This window comes from Dendropsophus ebraccatus, chromosome 8, assembly GCF_027789765.1.
Source record: "Dendropsophus ebraccatus isolate aDenEbr1 chromosome 8, aDenEbr1.pat, whole genome shotgun sequence".
Lineage (NCBI taxonomy): Eukaryota > Metazoa > Chordata > Amphibia > Anura > Hylidae > Dendropsophus > Dendropsophus ebraccatus.
Window position 1 is genome coordinate 56,559,993 of NC_091461.1, and position 21,238 is coordinate 56,581,230.

Sequence of the window (21,238 nt, forward strand, 5' to 3'; positions counted from 1 at the left end):
AAGGTGGACACTCGGTCTCTTTTCCCCTGCTAGAACCTCCAAATTACATCAAGGGTGGGAGAGCGTAACATAGCCAAGCTCAAGGTCCTCTGCCGCATCCAGGCAGCGATGGCCTTTCTTTTTCGAAGCAATTGCCGAAAGCAATCCAGTGTATAACTATACTGCATAGATCTCAATGAGAGCTTAGTGTGCATATACTAGAAATCCTCCAGGGGGGCTTCTAGTATAAGTGTAAAAAAAGTGTTATTATTAATGGGCGCTCTGTGTCCCAAAATGTTAGATAGGCCCCCTGTGGGTCCATCCATACAGTAGGTAGGCTCCCATTAGGTAGTATCCCCCATGTAGGCAGCCCCCCTAGGAAATAATAACCCCTATGTAGGTAGTCCCACCAGGTCCCTGCCACAAGGCCTCAGCAGTAAGTATCATGCCCTATGGTGGTAATCCCCCCATGTAGCCACCCCCCATTATAAAAACAAAAAACAAAACGTACCGGTACCATAGCGGATTTCACGCGGCAAGTTTGCATAGCGAAATCCGCTGTGGATCCTGGTATAGTAAAGGCCTATAGCATAGATCTCCAAACTGCGGCCCTCCAGCTGTTACAAAACCACAATTCCCATCATGTGCAGACAGCTAAAGCTTTGGATTTGGCTGTCCACGTATGATGGGAAATGTAGTATTGCAACAGCTGGAGGGCCTCAGTTTGGAGACCAATGGCCTATAGGGTCCCATACCCACAGCTGAATTTTTATTCCGCTGCAGATATGTGACCTGGCCCCTTTAACCCCCCACCACCCACAGCATACATTACCTGCTCGGAGCCACGGCTGTGTGAGGCTCCCAGCTCCCCTCGCTCCTCATCAGCCAATCAGTGCTGCCATGCACTAATTGGCTGATGAGGAGCAAGGGGAGCCAGGAGCTTTAAACAGCCGCTGCGCCGAGCAGGTAATGCATGCTACGGGCCGGGGGCAGCCCTGAAGCATACATCACCTGCTCCAGGCTTCTGCTTGCTTCGGAGCCTCCTGGCAGTCAGCCATTCAGTGCGCTGTGGTGGGGCAGTGCACTGATTGGCTGACCGGCGGGAGATGCTGGGAGGCCCCGAAGCAAGCAGGAGCCTGGAGCAGGTGATGTATGCTCCAGGCTGGCGGCTGCGGGGGTTAAATATCCGCAGCGGAATTTCTGCCGCGGATATGTAGCCCCATAGACCTTCACACTACCAGGATCCACAGCGGATTTCGCTGCAAACTCGCAGCGTGACATCCGCTGCGGATCCGGTACGTGTGAAGCTACCCTAAGGCCATATTCTAATGTGGTAAAACAGAAGCTGCTCTACGACACAGCCTTGTCACAGAATGCCCACTGTCCGAGATGTTCATCCTGGGTAGTGACTAAATTCCATACCGTAAAGGGACCTTGCTGGGGGCAGGCACACAGCTCCCAGGCAAGCCCAGCCCCGGCCGGATTTGATTGGCTGCTCCATTCCGGGCTTCCTAGAAGCCAAAATCAGACCCTGCCGGACCCCCGCCCCTAATCTGAACATTTAGTTTTAAGGTTGGGGGTCGAATTAGGGTTACTACAAATATGATTTAACTATCCCCTTCCCACACAACAACCCTAACCCTCGGGGTTGGTGCTAATCAGGAGGGTAGGGTTGGGGCTGTGGGGAGGGTTAGAACATGAGAAATCAGTGGGACTAAACCCTAATCCGACCCCCAACCCTAACCCTAAACATTCGGATTAGGGTCGGGGGTCCGGCAGGGTCTGATTTTGGCTGCTAGGAAGCCCGAAGTGGAGTAGCCAATGAAATCCGGACGGGGCGGGGCTTGCCTGCCCCCAGCAAGGTCCCTTTAAGGTATGGGTCTCCCTCCAGCTGTTGCAAAACTACATTTCCCATCATGCCTGGAGAGCCAAATCCAGCTGTCTGGGCATGGTGGGAGTTGTGGTTTCACAACAGCTGGAGGGCCGCAGTTTGGAGACCCATGCTTTAAGGTATGGGATTTACACCCTACCGTTCATCCTGGCCAGTACTGCAGTACCGGGTTGGTTAACATCACTTCTATTTAATTGGAATATAATCACACATGTGCCGCACTCCTATTAGCCTTCACAGTCTATTGGTCCTTTTACACGGAACGATTTATCGCTCGTTTTAGCACAATAACTATCGAATTCGAATGATAATCGTACGTGTAAACGCAGCGAACGATCAAGCGACGAGCGAGAAATCATTCTTTTTGATCTTTCAACATGTTCTCAAATCGTCGTTGATCATTCGCAAAAAATTTGCTGATCGTTCCGTGTGAACCTTCTTTCAATGATTTCACCAATGTGTGAAATAGGCTTAAACGATTGCAAAACGTTAGCATAACGATTTTTCCGTACGATGTATCGTTCCATCTAAACGCTGATCGTTATAAAAAAAACATTGTTCATTCAAAATCGTTAATCGTGCGATCGGGTGAATTATCGCTCCGTGTAAAAGTACCATATTTTGTGCGGCTGCTGTGCAATGAACAGTGGGCACACAGAACAGACATTCCCATAGGATCCCATAGGGTTTAATGCGATCGGCCGCTGTGATCAGGGTACAGATAGGCGGCGTGTTATGTTCTCCCACAGGGCAACAACGTGTTAAACATTCAAAACAAGCAGAATACCCCTAATGTCTGTTGCCTCCTCTTCATAATGAAGTATTACCCTACAAAGCAAGGAAGGTATTGAGCTATTGAAGAACTACAATTCCCATCATGCACTGAACAGCTAATACCAAAGCCTTGGCTGTCCAGGCAATTCTGAGGCCTGTCCCTTCGCCGCAGGCTCCCTTCTCCGCCCTACACGACAAGATGCAGCCGTCAGTCAGACAGTGACTTCCCCCATCCTCCCCCTCAGCCTTCTTCCCGCGCTTTTTCCATATCTTTCAATGGACACTTTCTCCCGCGCTCATGCCCCGCCCTCAGCCACTCAGCACAAACCAGACGAGACTCTGAATCTTCTCGCGTGCTTTTTTTTCCCTTTATCGCGATCTTTTCATTCAGTTCACATTACGCTGCGGGGAAAATCAAAGGGTGTGGGCGGAGCTTGCGGGACTCGTTATAGCGGCTGACGGGAGGTTTTGGCGCCAGCTTCGTGTTGTTGGCTGACAAGGTTTCCCGCCATTCGTGCAACATGCCTGTGGAAGAGCTGTCCTCCTGCGACCGGCCCGGTAACTGCTCACACCTCTCTGTCAGGCGGTTTAGCTGCGGTTTGTGCTTTTAACGTCTTAGCTGCTGTGTTTCCGGCCATGCGCTGAGGAGACTTGCAGGCTTGTTTACTCTGCTCTCTTATGTCCTGCCCGGGTATTGGGGGGCTGGGGGCTTTCTGTACACGGGGATGTTTCTATATACTGAAGTCTACTTGGCTATTGTGTAATTTGTAGAAAAATCTAGGGCACTCACCTGATACTGTATGGGGTGAGTGTTCTCTCTCTACTACTGAACTGCTGCATTGTGGTGTGTCTCTGTGTTTTGTCTCTTGTTGGTTTTTTTAAGCATCTGATATATTCTAAAGTAGGCAGGAAAAACAATGCAGAGTGACCTAGCCATGGAGTCTGATGCTCGGATCAGTACATATCCTCCTTCATACATCAGGGGCCATGGTGATACCTGGGCCAGGTTTGAATAACACTTGTGCTATGTATAAGATGCCCGTGTATATGGGCACTGATGGGCACAGGTCCCATTGATCCTGACACAGCTAGTGGCTACATTTGGTAACTTCTCACACATAACCTTGTCTTTGCTCAGACATAATAGAGCAGCATTTAAGAATTTTGAGTAAAAACGTGATGAATAACACAAATATATCCACTACAGTCAGGTCAAATGTCAGTGCCCTGTCCGTACTTCCATATGTCAACGTCAAACTTTGCCAGTTTGTAGACATGTGCTACAGATGGTAGATGCATAATGTGAACCCAGACAAAACTGCTAAAAAAAAAAAGCGTTGTGTTTCTCTCGTTTGGAAAGAAAGTTGCAAGATGTGTAGACATTTTTACAGTGATCACAGATTCATGGGTATCTAGCAAACCCATAGAGTAGTTGATCCTGAGTAGTGATCATGAACCCCCTGTCACTTACCTATTTGGTCTTTCCCCCCCCCCCCCCCCCCCCAAATCTAAATGAAGCTGTCCTGGATCTTCTGTGGTAAATCTTACATAAGTGTCACTGAGCAGGCACATGCTTCTTTATGTAACTGCTTGTGGGAGGAATGCTTCAGGGCATGTATTCCAGAGTTATGAAAGAATAGAGGGCAGCGTCATAGATTTCCAAGCATGAAGAAATGATATACTGCTGACATAACCCATGCAGTAGATGACAACCTGTCATGTCATGTGACTAAGTAGGACAAACCTTTTAGGCACATGGGGCCTGTCAGACTATAAGGCTGTGTTTTAGACTCACCTGACTTGTTAGAATAATATCTGCAACTAAAGGTTAAAAAAATATACATCTTCTCTCTCTCTCTCTATCTTCTCTCTCTCTCTCTCTATCTTCTCTCTCTCTCTCTATCTTCTCTCTCTCTCTCTCTATCTTCTCTCTCTCTCTCTCTATCTTCTCTCTCTCTCTCTCTATCTTCTCTCTCTCTCTCTCTATCTTCTCTCTCTCTCTCTCTATCTTCTCTCTCTCTCTCTATCTTCTCTCTCTCTCTCTCTCTATCTTCTCTCTCTCTCTCTCTCTCTCTATCTTCTCTCTCTCTCTCTCTCTCTCTCTCTCTATCTTCTCTCTCTCTCTCTCTCTCTCTCTCTCTATCTTCTCTCTCTCTCTCTCTCTCTCTCTATCTTCTCTCTCTCTCTCTCTCTCTCTCTATCTTCTCTCTCTCTCTCTCTCTCTCTATCTTCTCTCTCTCTCTCTCTCTCTCTCTCTATCTTCTCTCTCTCTCTCTCTCTCTCTATCTTCTCTCTCTCTCTCTCTCTCTCTATCTTCTCTCTCTCTCTCTCTCTCTCTCTCTCTCTATCTTCTCTCTCTCTCTCTCTCTCTCTCTCTCTCTCTCTCTATCTTCTCTCTCTCTCTCTCTCTCTCTCTCTCTCTCTCTATCTTCTCTCTCTCTCTCTCTCTCTCTCTCTCTATCTTCTCTCTCTCTCTCTCTCTCTCTCTCTCCTCTCTCTCTCTCTCTCTCTCTCTATCTTCTCTCTCTCTCTCTCTCTCTCTCTCTCTCTCTCTCTCTCTCTCTCTATCTTCTCTCTCTCTCTCTCTCTCTCTCTCTATCTTCTCTCTCTCTCTCTCTCTCTATCTTCTCTCTCTCTCTCTCTCTCTCTCTCTCTCTATCTTCTCTCTCTATCTTCTCTCTCTCTCTCTCTCTCTCCTCTCTCTCTCTCTCTATCTTCTCTCTCTCTCTCTCTCTCTCTCTCTATCTTCTCTCTCTCTCTCTCTCTCTCTCTCTATCTTCTCTCTCTCTCTCTCTCTCTATCTTCTCTCTCTCTCTCTATCTATATATATATATATATAATTTTCTCTGAATGCCACCTAGCAGGTGTTTCTATTGCAAACATATGCATGTGAACGTACCCTAAAGGTGATTGGATTGATAGTGAGTGCAGCCAACCCCTTTAAACATTTAGTATCTCCACACTACGGAATCTGCCGTCATTCTTCAGACAGATGGTGGAATTTCCCAAACCATAGGATGACGCCTATGGGACGAGTGGAGATAGGGGCTAGCTGCAAAGTCTGTGGCTGTTGATCCGAACCAGGAGTGGATTGAAAACACAGAAAGGCTCTGTTCACATAATGTTGTAATTGAGTGGATGGCCATCATTTAATGGCAAATATGTGCTGTTATTTTAAAACAACGGCTGTGGTATTGAAATAATGGCCGTTATTTACTGTTATATGGCGGCCATCCACTCAATTTCAACATTGTGTGAACAGATCCTTTCTGTGTTTTCAATCCACTCCTGGTTTTGGTTGCTATGAGGACCTGACATGAGGACCAAATACAGCCTCAAATATACATAGTGTGAACCCAGCCTTAATCTGTATTGCCTTGAGGAACTACATTAAAGTGCTTTATTTTAGTGGCCTTGTGTCAAATAGATGGCCCCATAGAATATAGCTGCCCTGAGGTAAGCTGATCATTACCTGTTTGAAGACTGGCTGTAGATTCTCACATGTGATTCCTGTACAGTGCTGTAGAATAAAATATGCAGAGTCCCAAGGGCATGGTTTTTGATGCAGAATCCGGTCTGATTTCTGAATAAAGTGTTTTTAGGGTGCATTCACTTACAGGATCCACAGCAGATTTGCTTTAAATCTAATCTGGGCCAATAAATCTGCTGTAGATACAAATCTGCACCATCAGATCTGCTGCAGGTCCTGTACGTGTGAAGCTACATCCTCTCGTTGAAAGGAAGATCTTGAACTGCACACATTCAAGGGCATGTCACTTCTGCTTTTTGTGTTCTGCTCCAAAGCGGCTCTATAGGGAGTTCAGGACAGGCCTCACCATGTTGGCCTAGTCTTGAAGAAGGTACCAGTGCCGCACATGTTCTAAAGGTGCTGAAAACCATTAAGCAATGTTGTCACTGCCATAACTTTCACAATCTAAATCAACAGTAAATGTAAAATGTTGCAATTTACTTAAAAGCTATACTTGTAGAGATGAGCACATTTACAGTAGGAATGAAGCAAATTGCTTCATTCCTACCCGCAGTCTGCTCATCGGGCTGTGGGCTTTGAAGTCTGCTCTGTGCTGCTCCTCCCCAGGTTCCAGATGGATTCAGTCCTGGGAAAAGTTACCCAGGACTGGATCCATCTTTTCCCAGCACCCCTGGAGGAGCGGCATAGAGCAGCGCTTAGTTTAAACACAGCAGCCTGATGAGCAGAATGCTGATAGGAGTGAAGCGCTTTGCTTTATTCCTACTGTAAATCTGCTAATCTCTACTTGCTTGTATCCAGTTCCAGCCTCCTGAATTATCTTAAGTCTTGTGCAGGTTAAAAAAAAAAGACCAACACAGGAAGTTTCGGCAATTATGAGTGACGGCTCAATGAGTCCTGAACACTCAGAGAAGGCAGTCATTTGACTGATGGACTCATTGGGGGAGATTTATGAAAGAGTGTAAATATACACCTGGTATAAACTGCCCACAGCAACAAATCACAGCTCAGCTTTCAGCTCTAGTAAAATATAAGAGGAGCTGTGATTGGTTGCTGTGGGCAGTTGACACCAGGTGTATATTTACACCCTTTCATAAAGGCCCCCCCCCCCCCCCCCCCCCCCCCAAACCATTGTCTCCTGGAGAATGGATCTGGATTTCAGGTAAGGATAGCTTCGTTATAAAGCGTGGTAACTAACAAATCAAGCAAATGGCAAACATTATTAAATTTCATCGGACTTCTTTAAAAAATAAAGTATTGTATTGTCCCCCAAAAGTTATACAAATCACCAATATACACTTATTACGGGAAATGCTTATAAATTGCTTTTTTTCCCTGCACTTATACTGCATCAAGGCTTCACTTCCTGGATAACATGGTGATGTCACGATCCGACTCCCAGAGCTGTGCGGGTTGTGGCTGCTGGAGAGGATGATGGCAGAGGGATGCTCAGTGTCCCTCCAGTGCCCTGTGTCCCTCAGTGTCCCCCTGCCATCATCCTCTCCAGCAGCCACAGCCCGCACAGCTCTGGGAGTCGGGTCGTGACATCACCATGTTATCCAGGAAGAGAAGCCTTGATGCAGTAGTAAGTGCAGGGGAAAAAAGCACTTTATGTGCATTTCCTGTAATAAGTGTATATTGGTAATTTGTATATTTTGGGGGAGAATAAAATATTTTAATAAAAATTTTAGCTGGATGTCTCCTTTTAAGTAGTTGCAACAGTTATATGGAATAATGGCTATGTTGAAAAATTGTTTGTAAAATACTGATCAGTATTAAAGATTTAATACTGTCTTTTGGTTTCTCTAGAGTCCGAGATGGATTCATCTGATGATGGTATAATAACTGCAGACATGATAAAAGAAGAAGAAAAACTTGAGAAGGCATCTGAAGCAGAGGAGCGAAAGATGATGGAAAAGGTATGCCAATACAGTGACTGAGAACTGTGGATTTACTACTTTTCTGAGATGCAGTTTTGCTTTAAAGAGAAACTAACAGCATGGATATGCCTATATTTGTGCTAGCAGTTTCTCCATTGCTAATCACGCATACCTTCTGCACTGCTCTGTGATCCAGCATGTTCCTAAGAAAACTATCTTTATCCCTGCAGACAGTGTCACACACAGCGTCTGCGATCTCTTGCAGCGTTATCTGCATGTCTCCTGCTGCTATGGGTCTGTAGAGTTTTCCTACTCTCCAGTGACCTATGTTATGGGAGGAATCATTTTTTCCCCATTGATTGCATATACTTAAGATGCCATGACTAAGCCAATTTGGCTCGAAACGTGTCGGCTGTTTTTATGAATTGCTGAAATAAAGTTTATTGATGTTATGAGAGCTGAAGGAATCCAGTCCTTTTTCTTAGGATAAAGATTGTTTTTAGGAAAACGCTGAGTCAGAGCAGTGCAGAAGGTACATGTGACTAGCAATTGGGAAACTGGCAGCATGGATATGCATATTAGTTCTGTCAGTTTCTCTTTAAAAAGAATCTCCTATTCCAATTATAATGGACCTATAGGCCTGTAGTAGGATAGTCCTTTAAGGCGAACCAGGTGTTCAGGTCACGGCTCTGTGCCTGTCAGTGTGCTCTGCTTGAGTGGTTAACTGGCAGAGTGGACTCTAACAGGCCACTTTGCCTGTCAATCGCTCCTGCGAGCCCAATACAATAGGTCTGTGTAGCTGTTCTGGGAGCCTAATCAGAACAAATGTGCTGATTTGGTTCCCTTTTTAAGCACTTATGCATTTATCTAGGCTATTCCATACACACTTGATAGCTGTGGTGGTACCTCGCCACTCTTTTGTCTGAGCAAGGTGATCACTGTGTTCTAATACTAAATACAGAGATGGAGATACAGCCAGGGGCAGGAGTGTGTGCATCTCTCCACAACTTGCCTCTTCGGCTGGCCAGGGGAGCACTGCACTTTCCTGTGGCTGTATCTCCGGGTCTCAGCAGTGAATTCCATTGCCATCAATACGTTTTGATATGTCTGACAAAATTTAAAAATGACGCTAAACAGTTGTGCAGTAATTACAGCAAGAGGGTGAAAGGATATTTATAATCTCCTCCTTCTGTTCTTGCACAGGCTCGTATGTCTTGGGAAAGAGATTCCAATGAAATGCGGTTTAAACGGCTTCAACATTTACTTGAGAAAAGCAACATCTATTCTAAGTTCCTCTTAACAAAAATGGAACAGCAGCAGCAAGAGGTATAGTATAATTGTATGATGGGCGTATGTTGGGTAATTCAGGGCTGGAGAGGTGGCTATGCACGTAAGATTTTCCATAATACCCATATTGGGTTTGTTTTATGAATGCTTGAATAAGGTGCTTTCTGGTTAATATCGCCCAACCATGCATTTATTTTCTTAGGAGATGAAAAGGAAGGAAAAGCTTGAAAAGAAACAGAAAGTAAATGAATCAGCAAAGGTACTGCCTTTTGTAATTGACATTTAATTTATCATAAGGTTTAGATGTAGTGAGTCGGTCTTCTGTATTTTGTATATTTGGGGAACCCATTACAATATGGTGTTTATTTTCTAAACAATTAGAGATTTACATTCATTATAGCTTACACTGGTAAACACTAGTGCTACATACCTCCTTTTGTACCTCAGCCAATGAAGTACTAACATAAATAAGCCTTTGTAAATGAACACGTGCCCAAGGGTACCTAAACTGTCTACCATCTTTGAATAAAGGAGATCCACCTAAACCATTAATGCGTCAGGGCGCTTGATTCTCAATGCGCACTATAAACTTATAACCTGTAATTTGGAACAGACAGTCAATATTACAGCACTTTTGAGGTGCATCCATAACAATTGCTCTTATACTACACTTGTCGGAGTGTTATCCTGTAATATTGCTATTTCACCACATGTTGTACATCCTGGTTTTTTAGAAAATTCCAGCAGATAAATGAACATGTCACATTTTACTGTAAGCACTGTATAACATTTTGTTGAATAAAGTGTAGGCAAAGTAACTTTATAAAAATGTTGTGATACTGCGGGAGGCATCTTTCTAAAGTGTCACACACATTGTGCTTCAGTCATGACTGACACATCAGTAGACTCCTACTTTGCCCTTATCTTGCTTTACGCCTATATGTTGCCCTGCAGAACTTACTGGTTCTTTTTCCCATTGTCCTAATCTATTCCTCTTACTCACCCCCTCTGCTCCCACTTTATTTTCAGAAAAATTTGCCAAGTTTGTTAAATATCTAGATTTACCGGATTAACCATGTTGAGAACAGCCAAAACAGTGTAACATGCTAATTGCTGTGACATGCCATTTTACAGGGAGAAAAGACATCTAAGGCTGGCAAAACAGGTAAGAGTAAATTGTTTTGAGGGGTATGCAACAGATTTGGACTGCTTTTGAGGCTTGGTGAGGAAGTAATTTCTGAACCCCAGAACCTGTCTGAGGACAAAAACCACTTTTTATATCTTATTTTTTTGCTTTAACTATATGTATGACTTTGCAACTCTTGCAAAAACAAGGCCTTAAATGGCAGCAAATTTTTAGGCATCCTTCTGGAGTTTCATGTAACCTGGTGCTTAAAGAGGACCTGTCACCCCCTGTGCCGGGGTGACAGGCTCCTGACCCCCTGCTAGATCCCCCTATACTCACCTAATTGCGCCAGGTCCCGCTTCCTGATGCGGTCGGGTCACGGAGATTTCAGCTCCCGAAGCCCGGAGCGCGCGCACACAGCAGAGTCCGACGCTCCTAGAGAATGAATGGGGAGTCCGATGCTCCGTCATTCTCTATGGGCATCGGACTCTCCTGTGAGCGCGCGCCGGGCTTCGGAAGCTGATATCTCCGTGACCCGACCGCATCAGGAAGCGGGACCCCGCGTGATTAGGCAAGTATAGGGGGATCTAACAGGGGGTTGGGAGCCTGTCACCCCGGCACGGGGCGTGACAGGTATCCTTTAAAGTGATTATCTGGCACTTAAAACTTCATGTTCCTGCCCATATATAAAACAAACATCTAATGGTGCATTTACACAGATTTATTTGACAGATTTATAAAGCCAAAGCCAGGAATGGATTTTAAGAGGATATATCCCAGGCTTTCCTTTGACCTGTTCTGTTTAACTGACAGATCTTTGAATCAAAAGCCTGGAACAGACTAATCTGTGTAAATGCACCATTAGGCTTTCCTTTTCATGTTCTCTCAGTATTAATGGTTTACACCTGTATAGTAGGGGCCTGCTAGAAATCGCATCCTCTCTGTAGAGTACTTAAAGGTGGTATCTAGGATTAGAAATGTCATACCTAATCCCTTCCAAAAAACTCAGTTGTATTGCAACTCACCTTCTATTGATTTATGACTGACTTCAATAAAAGTGTTAAAGGGGTTATCCGGGCATAGAAAAAGTCCGCTTTCCTCAAGAAATACAACTACTCTTGTTTGGATCATGTTGCAGCTCAGTTCTTTTTAAAGTGATTGGAGCTGAACTGTACTACCACATGACTTGAGGACAGATGTGGAGCTGTGTTTCCCCCCCCCCCCCCCCCCCCCCCCCCATGTAATATGCATCTATAAAACTGATCAGGCTGTATGCATTTTATTTCTTCATAGCAAAGAAAAGACAACGGGATGAAGCATATAGCATTTCAGATGTTATGTCCAAAGAGGTAAGCTTTGTTTTGTAACGTGTATATAAATGAAATGATGAAAGGAACTAAACCTTTATACACATTAAAACCTCTTTTATGTTTGTTCCCAATGTTAGGACATATTGTCTGCATCCAAAAAATGCAAGCAAGATCCTGTGGTATGTATTGATACAATCCAGTATCCTATGACTCTTATTCTTCAGTTTTATTTACCAGTTTATCCAATCATGTACAGGAGGACATCGGTCCCAGCAAAATAACTGCAGAAGAACTAGAGCTTAATGGAGATTCTAATGTGGTGATCAAAAAACGGCTTTCCCAAGCTGTAAGACAGAGTGCTAAACATCTTCTTGATCCTGTGAGGAAAGTAGATGGTCAGCCAGTCCCTTACCAGCAGCCGAAGTACTTTACCGGAGGTGTGATGCGGTGGTATCAAATAGAAGGCATGGAGTGGCTCAGGGTATGTTCTGTTAAAATCCTAGCTCGTGGTGATATCTGTTTCAAAATTCCACATACTAAGCACACTTTTCTGAAGATCCTAACTTATTGGGAATAGCTTGCATCGAGCATAATTAGCATAATCTGTGATGTCACTTATGTTGTGCTTTATTGCTTAAATGGGCACAGTTTAAATTTGAAGGAAAGGTATTGTACTAAATCTTTGCCATTTACTTGGCCTTAAAGGGAATCTATCAGCACCCAAACCAGACCTGAGGTGGTGACAGTGTAGTATAGTTGTGTCCCCTTGTGTGCATGGTCCCTGTTTAGAAAGACTGAGTGCAGTAGATTTTTTTTTTTAATTAATTTTTTTTTTAACACTAACGAAGCATCACAAAGTAGTAGTGGCATAGCTTGTGCCGCAATTCGGCACGCCTCACCACTACTTCCTCCTCCCCATATTCATGCACATTTCCGGATTTTTATTCTGCCTTCGGCTTCCCGATTGCGTAAGCCGTTGCTGGCGCCGTAGGGAAGGAGTGGCTTCAGACCCTCAGGGTGGATGTATCGCTCTTCTGCTCTACGGAGCATGAGCTACCGAGAGAGTGCCACCAGAGGTAATTGTCGTTGCAAACCGAACTGGCAGGTTGGTGTGCGGCCCTAGCCTGCAACTACATGATGGCAACAGGAGGCAGGCTAATGAGTAAATGGGCGTGAGTATGGGGAGGAGGAAGTAGTGGTTAGGAGTGCCGAAGTGCAGCGCAAGCCATGCTACTACTCCTCTTTGACACTTGGTTAGACTGTTTGGGGAAAAGAGAAAAAAATCATTTGCATGGTGACTTTCTAAACAGGGACCATGGGCACACCTATACTACACTGTCAGCACCTCTGGTCCGGATCAGGTGCTTACAGATTGGTCTTTGTGCTGTTACTTAAAGGCAAATGCAGGAAGTGATGTCAGCTGACTCAGTGAAGTTAGATGATTAGCCAGCAGCTGTGCATGTCCCTATGCACCGCTGAAGATTAATAAACTGATCCTAAGGCCCACTCACCATGTAAGGCTTGATAAATGTGACATAATACATTTTGGTTTTTGTCCTCAGATGCTGTGGGAGAATGGTATCAATGGCATATTGGCTGATGAAATGGGTCTAGGAAAAACTGTCCAGTGTATTGCCACCATAGCCATGATGATTGAAAGAGGTGTTCCCGGGCCTTTCTTTGTTTGTGGCCCTTTATCTACCCTACCTAACTGGATGTCTGAATTTAAACGCTTTTGTCCTGAGGTAAAAATAACGCAATATGGCTTTCATAACTTCCTGTTACTCAGTCAGCCTTCTGTCCTGAATGAATTGTGCTCCTGTCTGTTAGATGTCCACCAACAGCGGGGCATGTTAAGGTCATTAAAGGAGAAGTTCGGCCAAAAGTATTCTTTTAATGTTATTACATAAGGAAAGTTAAACAAATTTCTAAGATACACTTATTATGGGAAATGCACATATACTGCTATTTTCGTCAATTTAGTAGTTCAGGCAGACTTCAATTTCTCTTAAAAAAAAAAAAGTGACGTGAACCAGATCAGGGCTGGGTGTAATTCCTATGAAGCGTCCAGCAGGGGGTGCAGTATATGGAGAAACTACATTGAAAAACTAACTAGGGGATTTCCTATGGTGAGAGCTGCATGACACTTATTACAGGGTAAAGAAATAGCGGTCATCAGGTGGAAAGAAGCCTCTATTATATGGTTAGTCAGCCACACATACAGGCCAAACATACAATGAGGAGCAGGGTGAGGCCGCAGGATAACATGTATCTTCATGAAGATCGCACATAGATGGGGTCGCAGCCACTACACGGATCAGCCAGGAAGTCATCCTGATCCCTCTGTAAATGTCCTCCCTTGGCTGCAGCAGAGGAACGCACGGATAAGATCCCCCTGCACTGATCGGTACTGGCTGCGGGGTGCTTTCTCCATTGGCAATGATGATCAGGCACTGTAATAGCTGGGATAAGTACCGGGCCCAGGGTGTGTGTGTATTCCTCTGCTGCAGCCGGGGAAGGCCATTCACAGCAGGATCAGGATGACTTCCTGGCTGACCTGTGTAGTGGCTGCGGCCCCATCTATGTGCGAGCTTCATGAGGATAAACGTTATCCTGCGGCCTCACCCTGCTCCTTATTGTACGTTTGGCCTGTGAGTCTTGGCTGACTAACCATATAATAGAGGCTTCTTGCCACCTGATGACCGCAATTTCTTTACCCTGTAAGAAGTGTCATGCAGCTCTCCCCATAGGAAATCCCCTAGTTAGTTTTACAATGTAGTTACTCCATATACTGCGCCCCCTGCTGGACGCTTCATAGGAATTACATCAGCCCTGCTCTGGTTCGTGACGTCACGTTTTTTTTTTTTAAATTTTTTAGAGAAATTGAAGTCTGCCTGAACTACTAAATTGAGGAAAATAGCAGTATATGTGCATTTCCCGTAATAAGTATAGATTAGAAATTTGTCTAACTTTACTTAGGTAATAACAACATTTAAAAATACTTTTGGCTGAACTTCTCCTTTTAACCCTTACAGCATTACAACCGAATTCTAAAATTGCTGTGTTTGGTTTGGAAAGCATTCCAAGGAATTTGGCATGAGGTTTACATACCCAAAGTAGTACAAGCCATTCGATTCCTAAAAATTTAGGGGTGAATTAAAGGGATATTCTGTCAACAGTTGATTAGGTTTTCTTTTGCCAGAGAGTTGTATAGTCTCAGTAGTTTACTTCTATTTAAAAATCCCAAGTCCTCAGTACAATGAGCTGCTTTATTCCCTGCAGGAAGTGGTTTTCTTTCCAGCATGACTCTGCTCTCTGCTGCCACCTCTGTCCGTGACAGGAACTGTCCAGATCAGGAGGTGTTTTCTATGAGTATTTGCTCCTGTTCTGGAAAGTTCCTGTCAAGGGCAGGGGACAACAGAGAGCACTGTCGGACTGGAAATAATACATCACTCCATGCAGGATATACAGCAGTTGAGTTTTTTTTTTTTAATTTTTTTTTATTTAAGGGGGGGCATTGACACGTACAGGCTCCGCTGCAGATATTAATGTAACTATGACAGAACACATCAAATCTGCTGCGGATCCTGCACGTGTGAACGCACCCTAAAGAGTTAAATTAGAAATCTAACTTTTTTGACTTATGATTTACGTTTAAAAATGCAACACATTTTGCAGATTCCAGTACTTCTATATCATGGGAATCCTCAGGAACGCCGTGATGTGGCAAAAAAAATAAACAAACGTGAAGGAACCTTACAAACTTATCCTGTTGTTGTTACTTCTTTTGAGATTGCGATGAGAGATCGTCAGGTTTTACAGGTACGTTCATGTGTAAATAATTCTTTGTAATGGTAAATGTGATGTGTATTCTCATTGTGGTGGTCTTGTTTACAGCATAGATCCTGGAAATACATGATCTTGGATGAAGGGCATAGGATCAAAAATATGAACTGTCGTCTCATCAGAGAATTAAAGCAGTTTAGGTCGGACAACAAGCTGCTTCTTACTGGCACACCTTTGCAGAACAATTTAGCAGAACTGTGGTCTCTCCTGAATTTTCTATTACCAGATGTTTTCGATGATCTTAGAAGGTAAACCCTTAAATTGTGGTAAAACGGGCTCAAAATAAGCAGGGTTAATATTTCAACTAGTCAGTGGCTTGTATTTCACTTGTAAAAAGAAAAAGCTGTGGCTTTTTAAAATGTGACATTATGGGGTATTGTATTGGTCAGGTTCTTTATACAGAGAATTTTGTTTACCCTTCTCACTGTCTAGCATAAATAACCTGTGACAGACATTAAAGGGGAACTCCAGGTAGAGGTTAGAAAAAAAAACTTCTGCAGAAGCATATAGCATTACTTTCTTTTTTTTTTTTTTTTTTTAAACTACCAAAAATCCCATTTGTTTTGTTTCTGCACTTGATGGTTTATCAGTTGTACACAGTACTACAGGTTCCAGAATGCAATGCTTTCCCTCAGCTGTTCCCTGCCTATTCCCCGCCCAAAGCTGTTGCAGAACATCTAGGCTGTGTTCACACATTGCAGTTTCCTTGTGTTACTGAAGTATTTGCAGTAATTATGATTTCATTGTGGTCCCACCCACACAGCACTCTGTATTCTCTACCTGTAACACCACACAGCACGCTGTATTCTCTACCTGTAACACTGATATTGGAATGAAAAGTCAAGAACTTTTTTTTTTTTTTTTTTTTTTTCACGCACATATTATGATCAAGCATCTTTTATCTTTGAAGTTGAGCCCCACAATAAGGTTTTGATCCTCTGCTGTTTAGCATCATTTTCTTGTGTTACTGCATTTTTGTGAATACGCTGCAGTACTACAATGACACTCCAGCATGTGTGAACACAGCCCTAATTTCACTGCACACTTATGCATAATTAGAGAAATCAGTGCAACACCTGCTTGTGGCTGGTCAGAGATGGTGAATCACTTTGGCCATTGGGGGATCCAGCCAAGCATCCTGTGACATCACGCCCTGCCCCGTCTGCATCATCAGCCTGATCTCAGCAAACACACACAATGTAAGACAGAGGCTTGGAATATTTGTCTCCTAAGGCTAGGTTCACACTGCGTTTTCAGCATTCGTTTAACGTATCTGTTTTGTGCAAAAAACGGATTGCAAAAAATGGATGCGTTTGTTTTCCATTGGGATTTTTATTTTTTTTTCATTATAATGGAAGTCAAACGGATGCGTTTTTTTGACACACAAAGTACTGTTTACACTACTATTTTGACCGTTAAAAAAACAAAACAAAAAAAGGATCCGTTAAACGGATGCTGAAAACTCAGAGTGAACCTAGCCTAAGGGGGATAGCAGGAGACAATGGGGATTTGCACAGGGGCCATTTTTTTTCACTTCTGGATTTCTATCAGCTACCAGTGTGGCAGAACTTAGATACGGTAATACATTGTATAGACACACTATATATATATATATATATATATATATATATATATATATATATATATATATATATATATATATATATATATATATATATATATATATATTATATTTTTTAGTGTACTTTAAAGTTTTTCTTATCTGGAGTTCCCCTTTAAGATCTCTTCTAGACCTCAGATGCCATGATTATGTAAGGGTACTCAGTCTTTACACTCAGCCGCACCTAAGCTTTCTATGCTGCATGCAGACTAAATATGTGGGATTTTAGTGTTGCTGACGTAATAAATATAAAAAAACAAACTATATGTATGTATATATATATAATGTTGAGAAGGCTTAAATTTATCTTACAAGGAGGAGAACTGAGTTGAAAGAAAGCAGGCTGATATGCCACTTGGCGATCTAACAAAGTACTCCACTTTGTTAGACAGGCGACCCGCTTATCTCTATTTACAATTCTTCACCAATAAGGCTGGATTTACTGTCTTTCCAATCAGTGTTTATTCTTTTTTAATTCGTTTTTACAAAAGCGTGAGCAAGTGTGCATCTGTTTTTCAGTGACTTCCATTTTAAACCAAAAGCTTAGGCTGGGTTCACAAGCAAAAACGGATGCATTTGTGTGCACCGTTTTTCCATTGACTTTTTCCATTGTGTAGTGGTGGTGTGTAACTGCAGCTCGGGTCCTATTCAGTTGAATTGAAGCTGAGCTGCAGCTACATATTGAAAGGAGACCAACTCGTTCCACTGGAAAATACCCTAAGTTTTCTTATCCAGTTTTCTTAGTACATCATATTTAAAGTTGTTTTTTGTTTTTGTCCAACAGCTTTGAGTCCTGGTTTGATATTACTGGCATATCTGCAAATGCAGAAGACCTTGTGGCCAAGGAAAGGGAACAGAACATTTTACATATGTTGCACCAGGTAAACATTATACAGAGCATTAAAGGAGAAGTCCGGCCAAAATTTTTTGTTATTACTTATGGAAATTATACAATTTTCTAATGTACATTAATTATGGGAAATGCTCATATACTGCAATTTCCCTTTAATGTAACAGGAAGTGTTAGAATTCTCTCACACAGTTCGTCGTGACGTCACTGCTTAATTCCTATGGAGTGTCCAGCAGAGGGCGCTCTACATATAGATAGATGTCAATGAGTACCATTGACTTCTTTATATAGTGCACCCCTGCTGGACACTCCATTGGAATTACAATGGATGTGTGTATGTTATGTACTGTACTTGCGATTGAATACATTTATTGAATACTTTGGGGAGCAAGTGTCCTTGCTCCCCCAAAGTATCCTATAAATGTATTCAATAAATTTGCAGGGCACAGAGCAGGGAGGGGGAGCCATCTACCTACCTCCCCCTCCCTGCTCTGTGCTGGGCACATATGCAAAGTACTACTCCCCCCCCCCCCCCCCCCATCTGTAGATAATAGGGGGAGTAGTACCTGTGCTATCTATCGCCGCCGCTCAGAAGTGCCGCTCTTCATGCCCCCTCCACCCGGCTTCAAACACTATGGCCCCGCTGACTCCCTGCCACCTGCCCGTGCTGCTGACTCCCCGCCGCCCATGCCGGATAGTGTAAGCAGCGGCGGGGAGTCAGCGGGGCCATAGTGTTTGAAGCCGGGAGGGGGCATGAAGAGTGGCACTTGTGTGAGCGGCGGCGCGGGCGGCAATAGATAGCACAGGTACTACTCCCCCATTATCTGCAGATAATGGTGGAGTAGTACTTTCTATATGTGCCCAGCACAGAGCAGGGAGGGGGGAGGTAGATGGCACTTCTCTCCCTCCCTGCTCGGTGCCCTGCAAATGTATTTATTGAATACATTTATGGGATACTTTGGGGAGCAAGTGTCCTTGCTCCCCAAAGTATTCCATAAATCTATTCAATCGCAAAGTACAGTACATAACATTACATACACACATCCATTGTAATTCCAATGGAGTGTCCAGCAGGGGCGCACTATATATAGAAGTCAATGGTACTCATTGACTTCTATATATAGAGCGCCCCCTGCTGGACACTACATAGGAATTACACCGTTCGTCGTGACGTCACTGCTTTGAGAGAATTCTAACACTTCCTGTTATACTGCAATTTCCCTTAATTTAGTGTGAGCATTTCCCATAATGTATATTAGAAAATTGTATAACTTTCCATAAGTAATAACATATAAAAAAAATTTTTGGCCGGACTTCTCCTTTAAATTGGTAACAATTTAAAATTGCTTCTTTCTGTACATATTTTTCATACATTGCTAATTGTATTTCCCTTTTCTTTGTTTTTTGAATAGATTCTAACACCTTTTCTGTTGAGAAGACTAAAAAGTGATGTAACTCTAGAGGTCCCTCCAAAGAGAGAGGTTGTAGTTTATGCACCACTGACAAAAAAACAAGAGACTTTTTACACTGCCATAGTAAATCGGACCATTGAAAAAATGCTTGGACAGGAAAAGGTATTGATTTATTTTTTTTTTTTTTCCTTGCCCACACTTTTCTATATTGGGGTGTGTTTTATATGTTTAAGAGGATGTGCCACCTGGTACATCCTCTTTAACCTAAACCCATTGATCGAACGACGCTGGCCCTGTTCCCGTGCACGTCGCCATTCTATGCACCGGAACCGGCTGGTTCTCAAGTGATAAATCCCTCCCCTGTATGACGCGGCTCCATTCATTCTAAGGGAGCTGCGTCATACAGGGGAGGGAATTCCCTCCCACGGGGGGCGGCCCGGCCCGCCTCCAGTGCTTGAGCACCGGCCGGTTCCAGTGCATAGAACGGCGCCGTGCACGGGAACCGGGCCTCTGTCTGAAACGGACCACGACACCAGCTTCCCCGTGCCGGCGCTGTTCGATCAGTGGGTTTAGGTTAAAGAGGATGTAGTCTTATGTGCCGATTCCACCCCAGTCTGACATCTTTTGAGCCCCAAATCTTCCCCCTTCACATGAGTGTGTCTTGGATGCAGTTCATGATGCACTTAAGATTATAAATCGAATATTTTATTTTATTTTTTTAAGCCTGATAATGTAAGCACAAGTTCCGCAGGAAGAGGAAGAAGGAAAAGCCGTAAAGTAGTTAATTACAACGAACAGCAGACTCAGGATGAGATTGAACAGCTTATAGAAGCCATGCTAAAAAAGCCAGAACAAATAGAAAAAGAAAGGTACACCTCTGTGGAAACTTGCAGTTTCTATACTTTGGGGTACATGTTGCCTCTTAAACTGAATAATGTTCTTTTTACCCATAGATCTGCAGTAACAGTGGCTATGCCACTAGATACTGAAGTAAACCTCAAAATGAGGAACACTATGATGCTGCTGCGGAAGTGCTGTAACCATCCTTATTTGATTGAATATCCTCTTGATCCACTGACTCAAGAGTTTAAGGTAGGATTTTCATGTTACTGCTTCTATTCTGAGGGCACACATTGCCCGCTGGTTTCTGTGACATTTCATTAAGGCAGGAACTGTTGAAGGAAACTTTTACTGGGAGCAGCAAGAGCAGAGCAGTGGCAGCTGGTTGGCAGAGGAGGGAAAGCGGATGCCAAATGGTGGCGCTTAAAAATACCATAAGTTATGGTGGTTAAAAAAAAATTCTAGTTTGGTATTGCTTTAATATACTGTGTGTACAGTTTTTAAAGTCTATTTATATCCTCCTGACTTCTGTAGTTTCTGGCTGTGGGTACAACTAATTCTCCAGCGCACCCGGTTTTCCTTTAAGGGGTGATCTGGCTTGGAACCTTCCCCCCCCCCCCCCCCCCCCCCCACAATGGCTGGGGTGCTGGTGGATGAAAACGACTAAATCTGCTCACCTCCCTCACTCCAGCACTAATACACAATTCTATCTGCTCCAGCCACTTCATGGTCTGAGAAGGAGCTTATGAAATCTCTGGTCTGCTCAGCCATTCAGCAGCAGAGGTAGGACCCCACTACAGCTGCTGAATGACTGAGGGAGTCTGCCAACGTCACATCTCAAGGCCTGTCTGAGTCCAGGAAGTGGCCACGGACAAGAGTAGATGGATTTGGTCATCAGCGCTGGAGGGATGTAGATGTAATTGATCCACCCCCTC

General features: G+C 43.7%; 1 protein-coding gene across 3 annotated transcripts in view; it reads left to right on the forward strand.

The window, feature by feature from the left end:
* The first annotated feature begins 3,005 nt into the window (after positions 1–3,005).
* HELLS (helicase, lymphoid specific) overlaps positions 3,006–21,238 on the forward strand; it is a 32,453-nt gene continuing 14,220 nt past the window's right edge. The window contains exons 1-15 of one of the 3 annotated variants that reach the window (XM_069979119.1): positions 3,006–3,241; positions 7,941–8,050; positions 9,215–9,337; positions 9,501–9,557; positions 10,433–10,463; positions 11,718–11,773; positions 11,872–11,913; positions 11,991–12,215; positions 13,297–13,479; positions 15,413–15,556; positions 15,632–15,828; positions 17,986–18,082; positions 19,464–19,625; positions 20,187–20,332; positions 20,417–20,555. In XM_069979119.1, coding sequence (XP_069835220.1) covers positions 3,166–3,241; positions 7,941–8,050; positions 9,215–9,337; positions 9,501–9,557; positions 10,433–10,463; positions 11,718–11,773; positions 11,872–11,913; positions 11,991–12,215; positions 13,297–13,479; positions 15,413–15,556; positions 15,632–15,828; positions 17,986–18,082; positions 19,464–19,625; positions 20,187–20,332; positions 20,417–20,555 — 1,788 coding nt within the window. In that variant the 5' untranslated portion in view covers positions 3,006–3,165. Of the gene's footprint in view, positions 3,242–3,280; positions 3,450–7,940; positions 8,051–9,214; positions 9,338–9,500; positions 9,558–10,432; positions 10,464–11,717; positions 11,774–11,871; positions 11,914–11,990; positions 12,216–13,296; positions 13,480–15,412; positions 15,557–15,631; positions 15,829–17,985; positions 18,083–19,463; positions 19,626–20,186; positions 20,333–20,416; positions 20,556–21,238 lie in introns of those variants that run through there. The other 2 variants (XM_069979120.1, XM_069979121.1) reach the window with 2 other exon arrangements.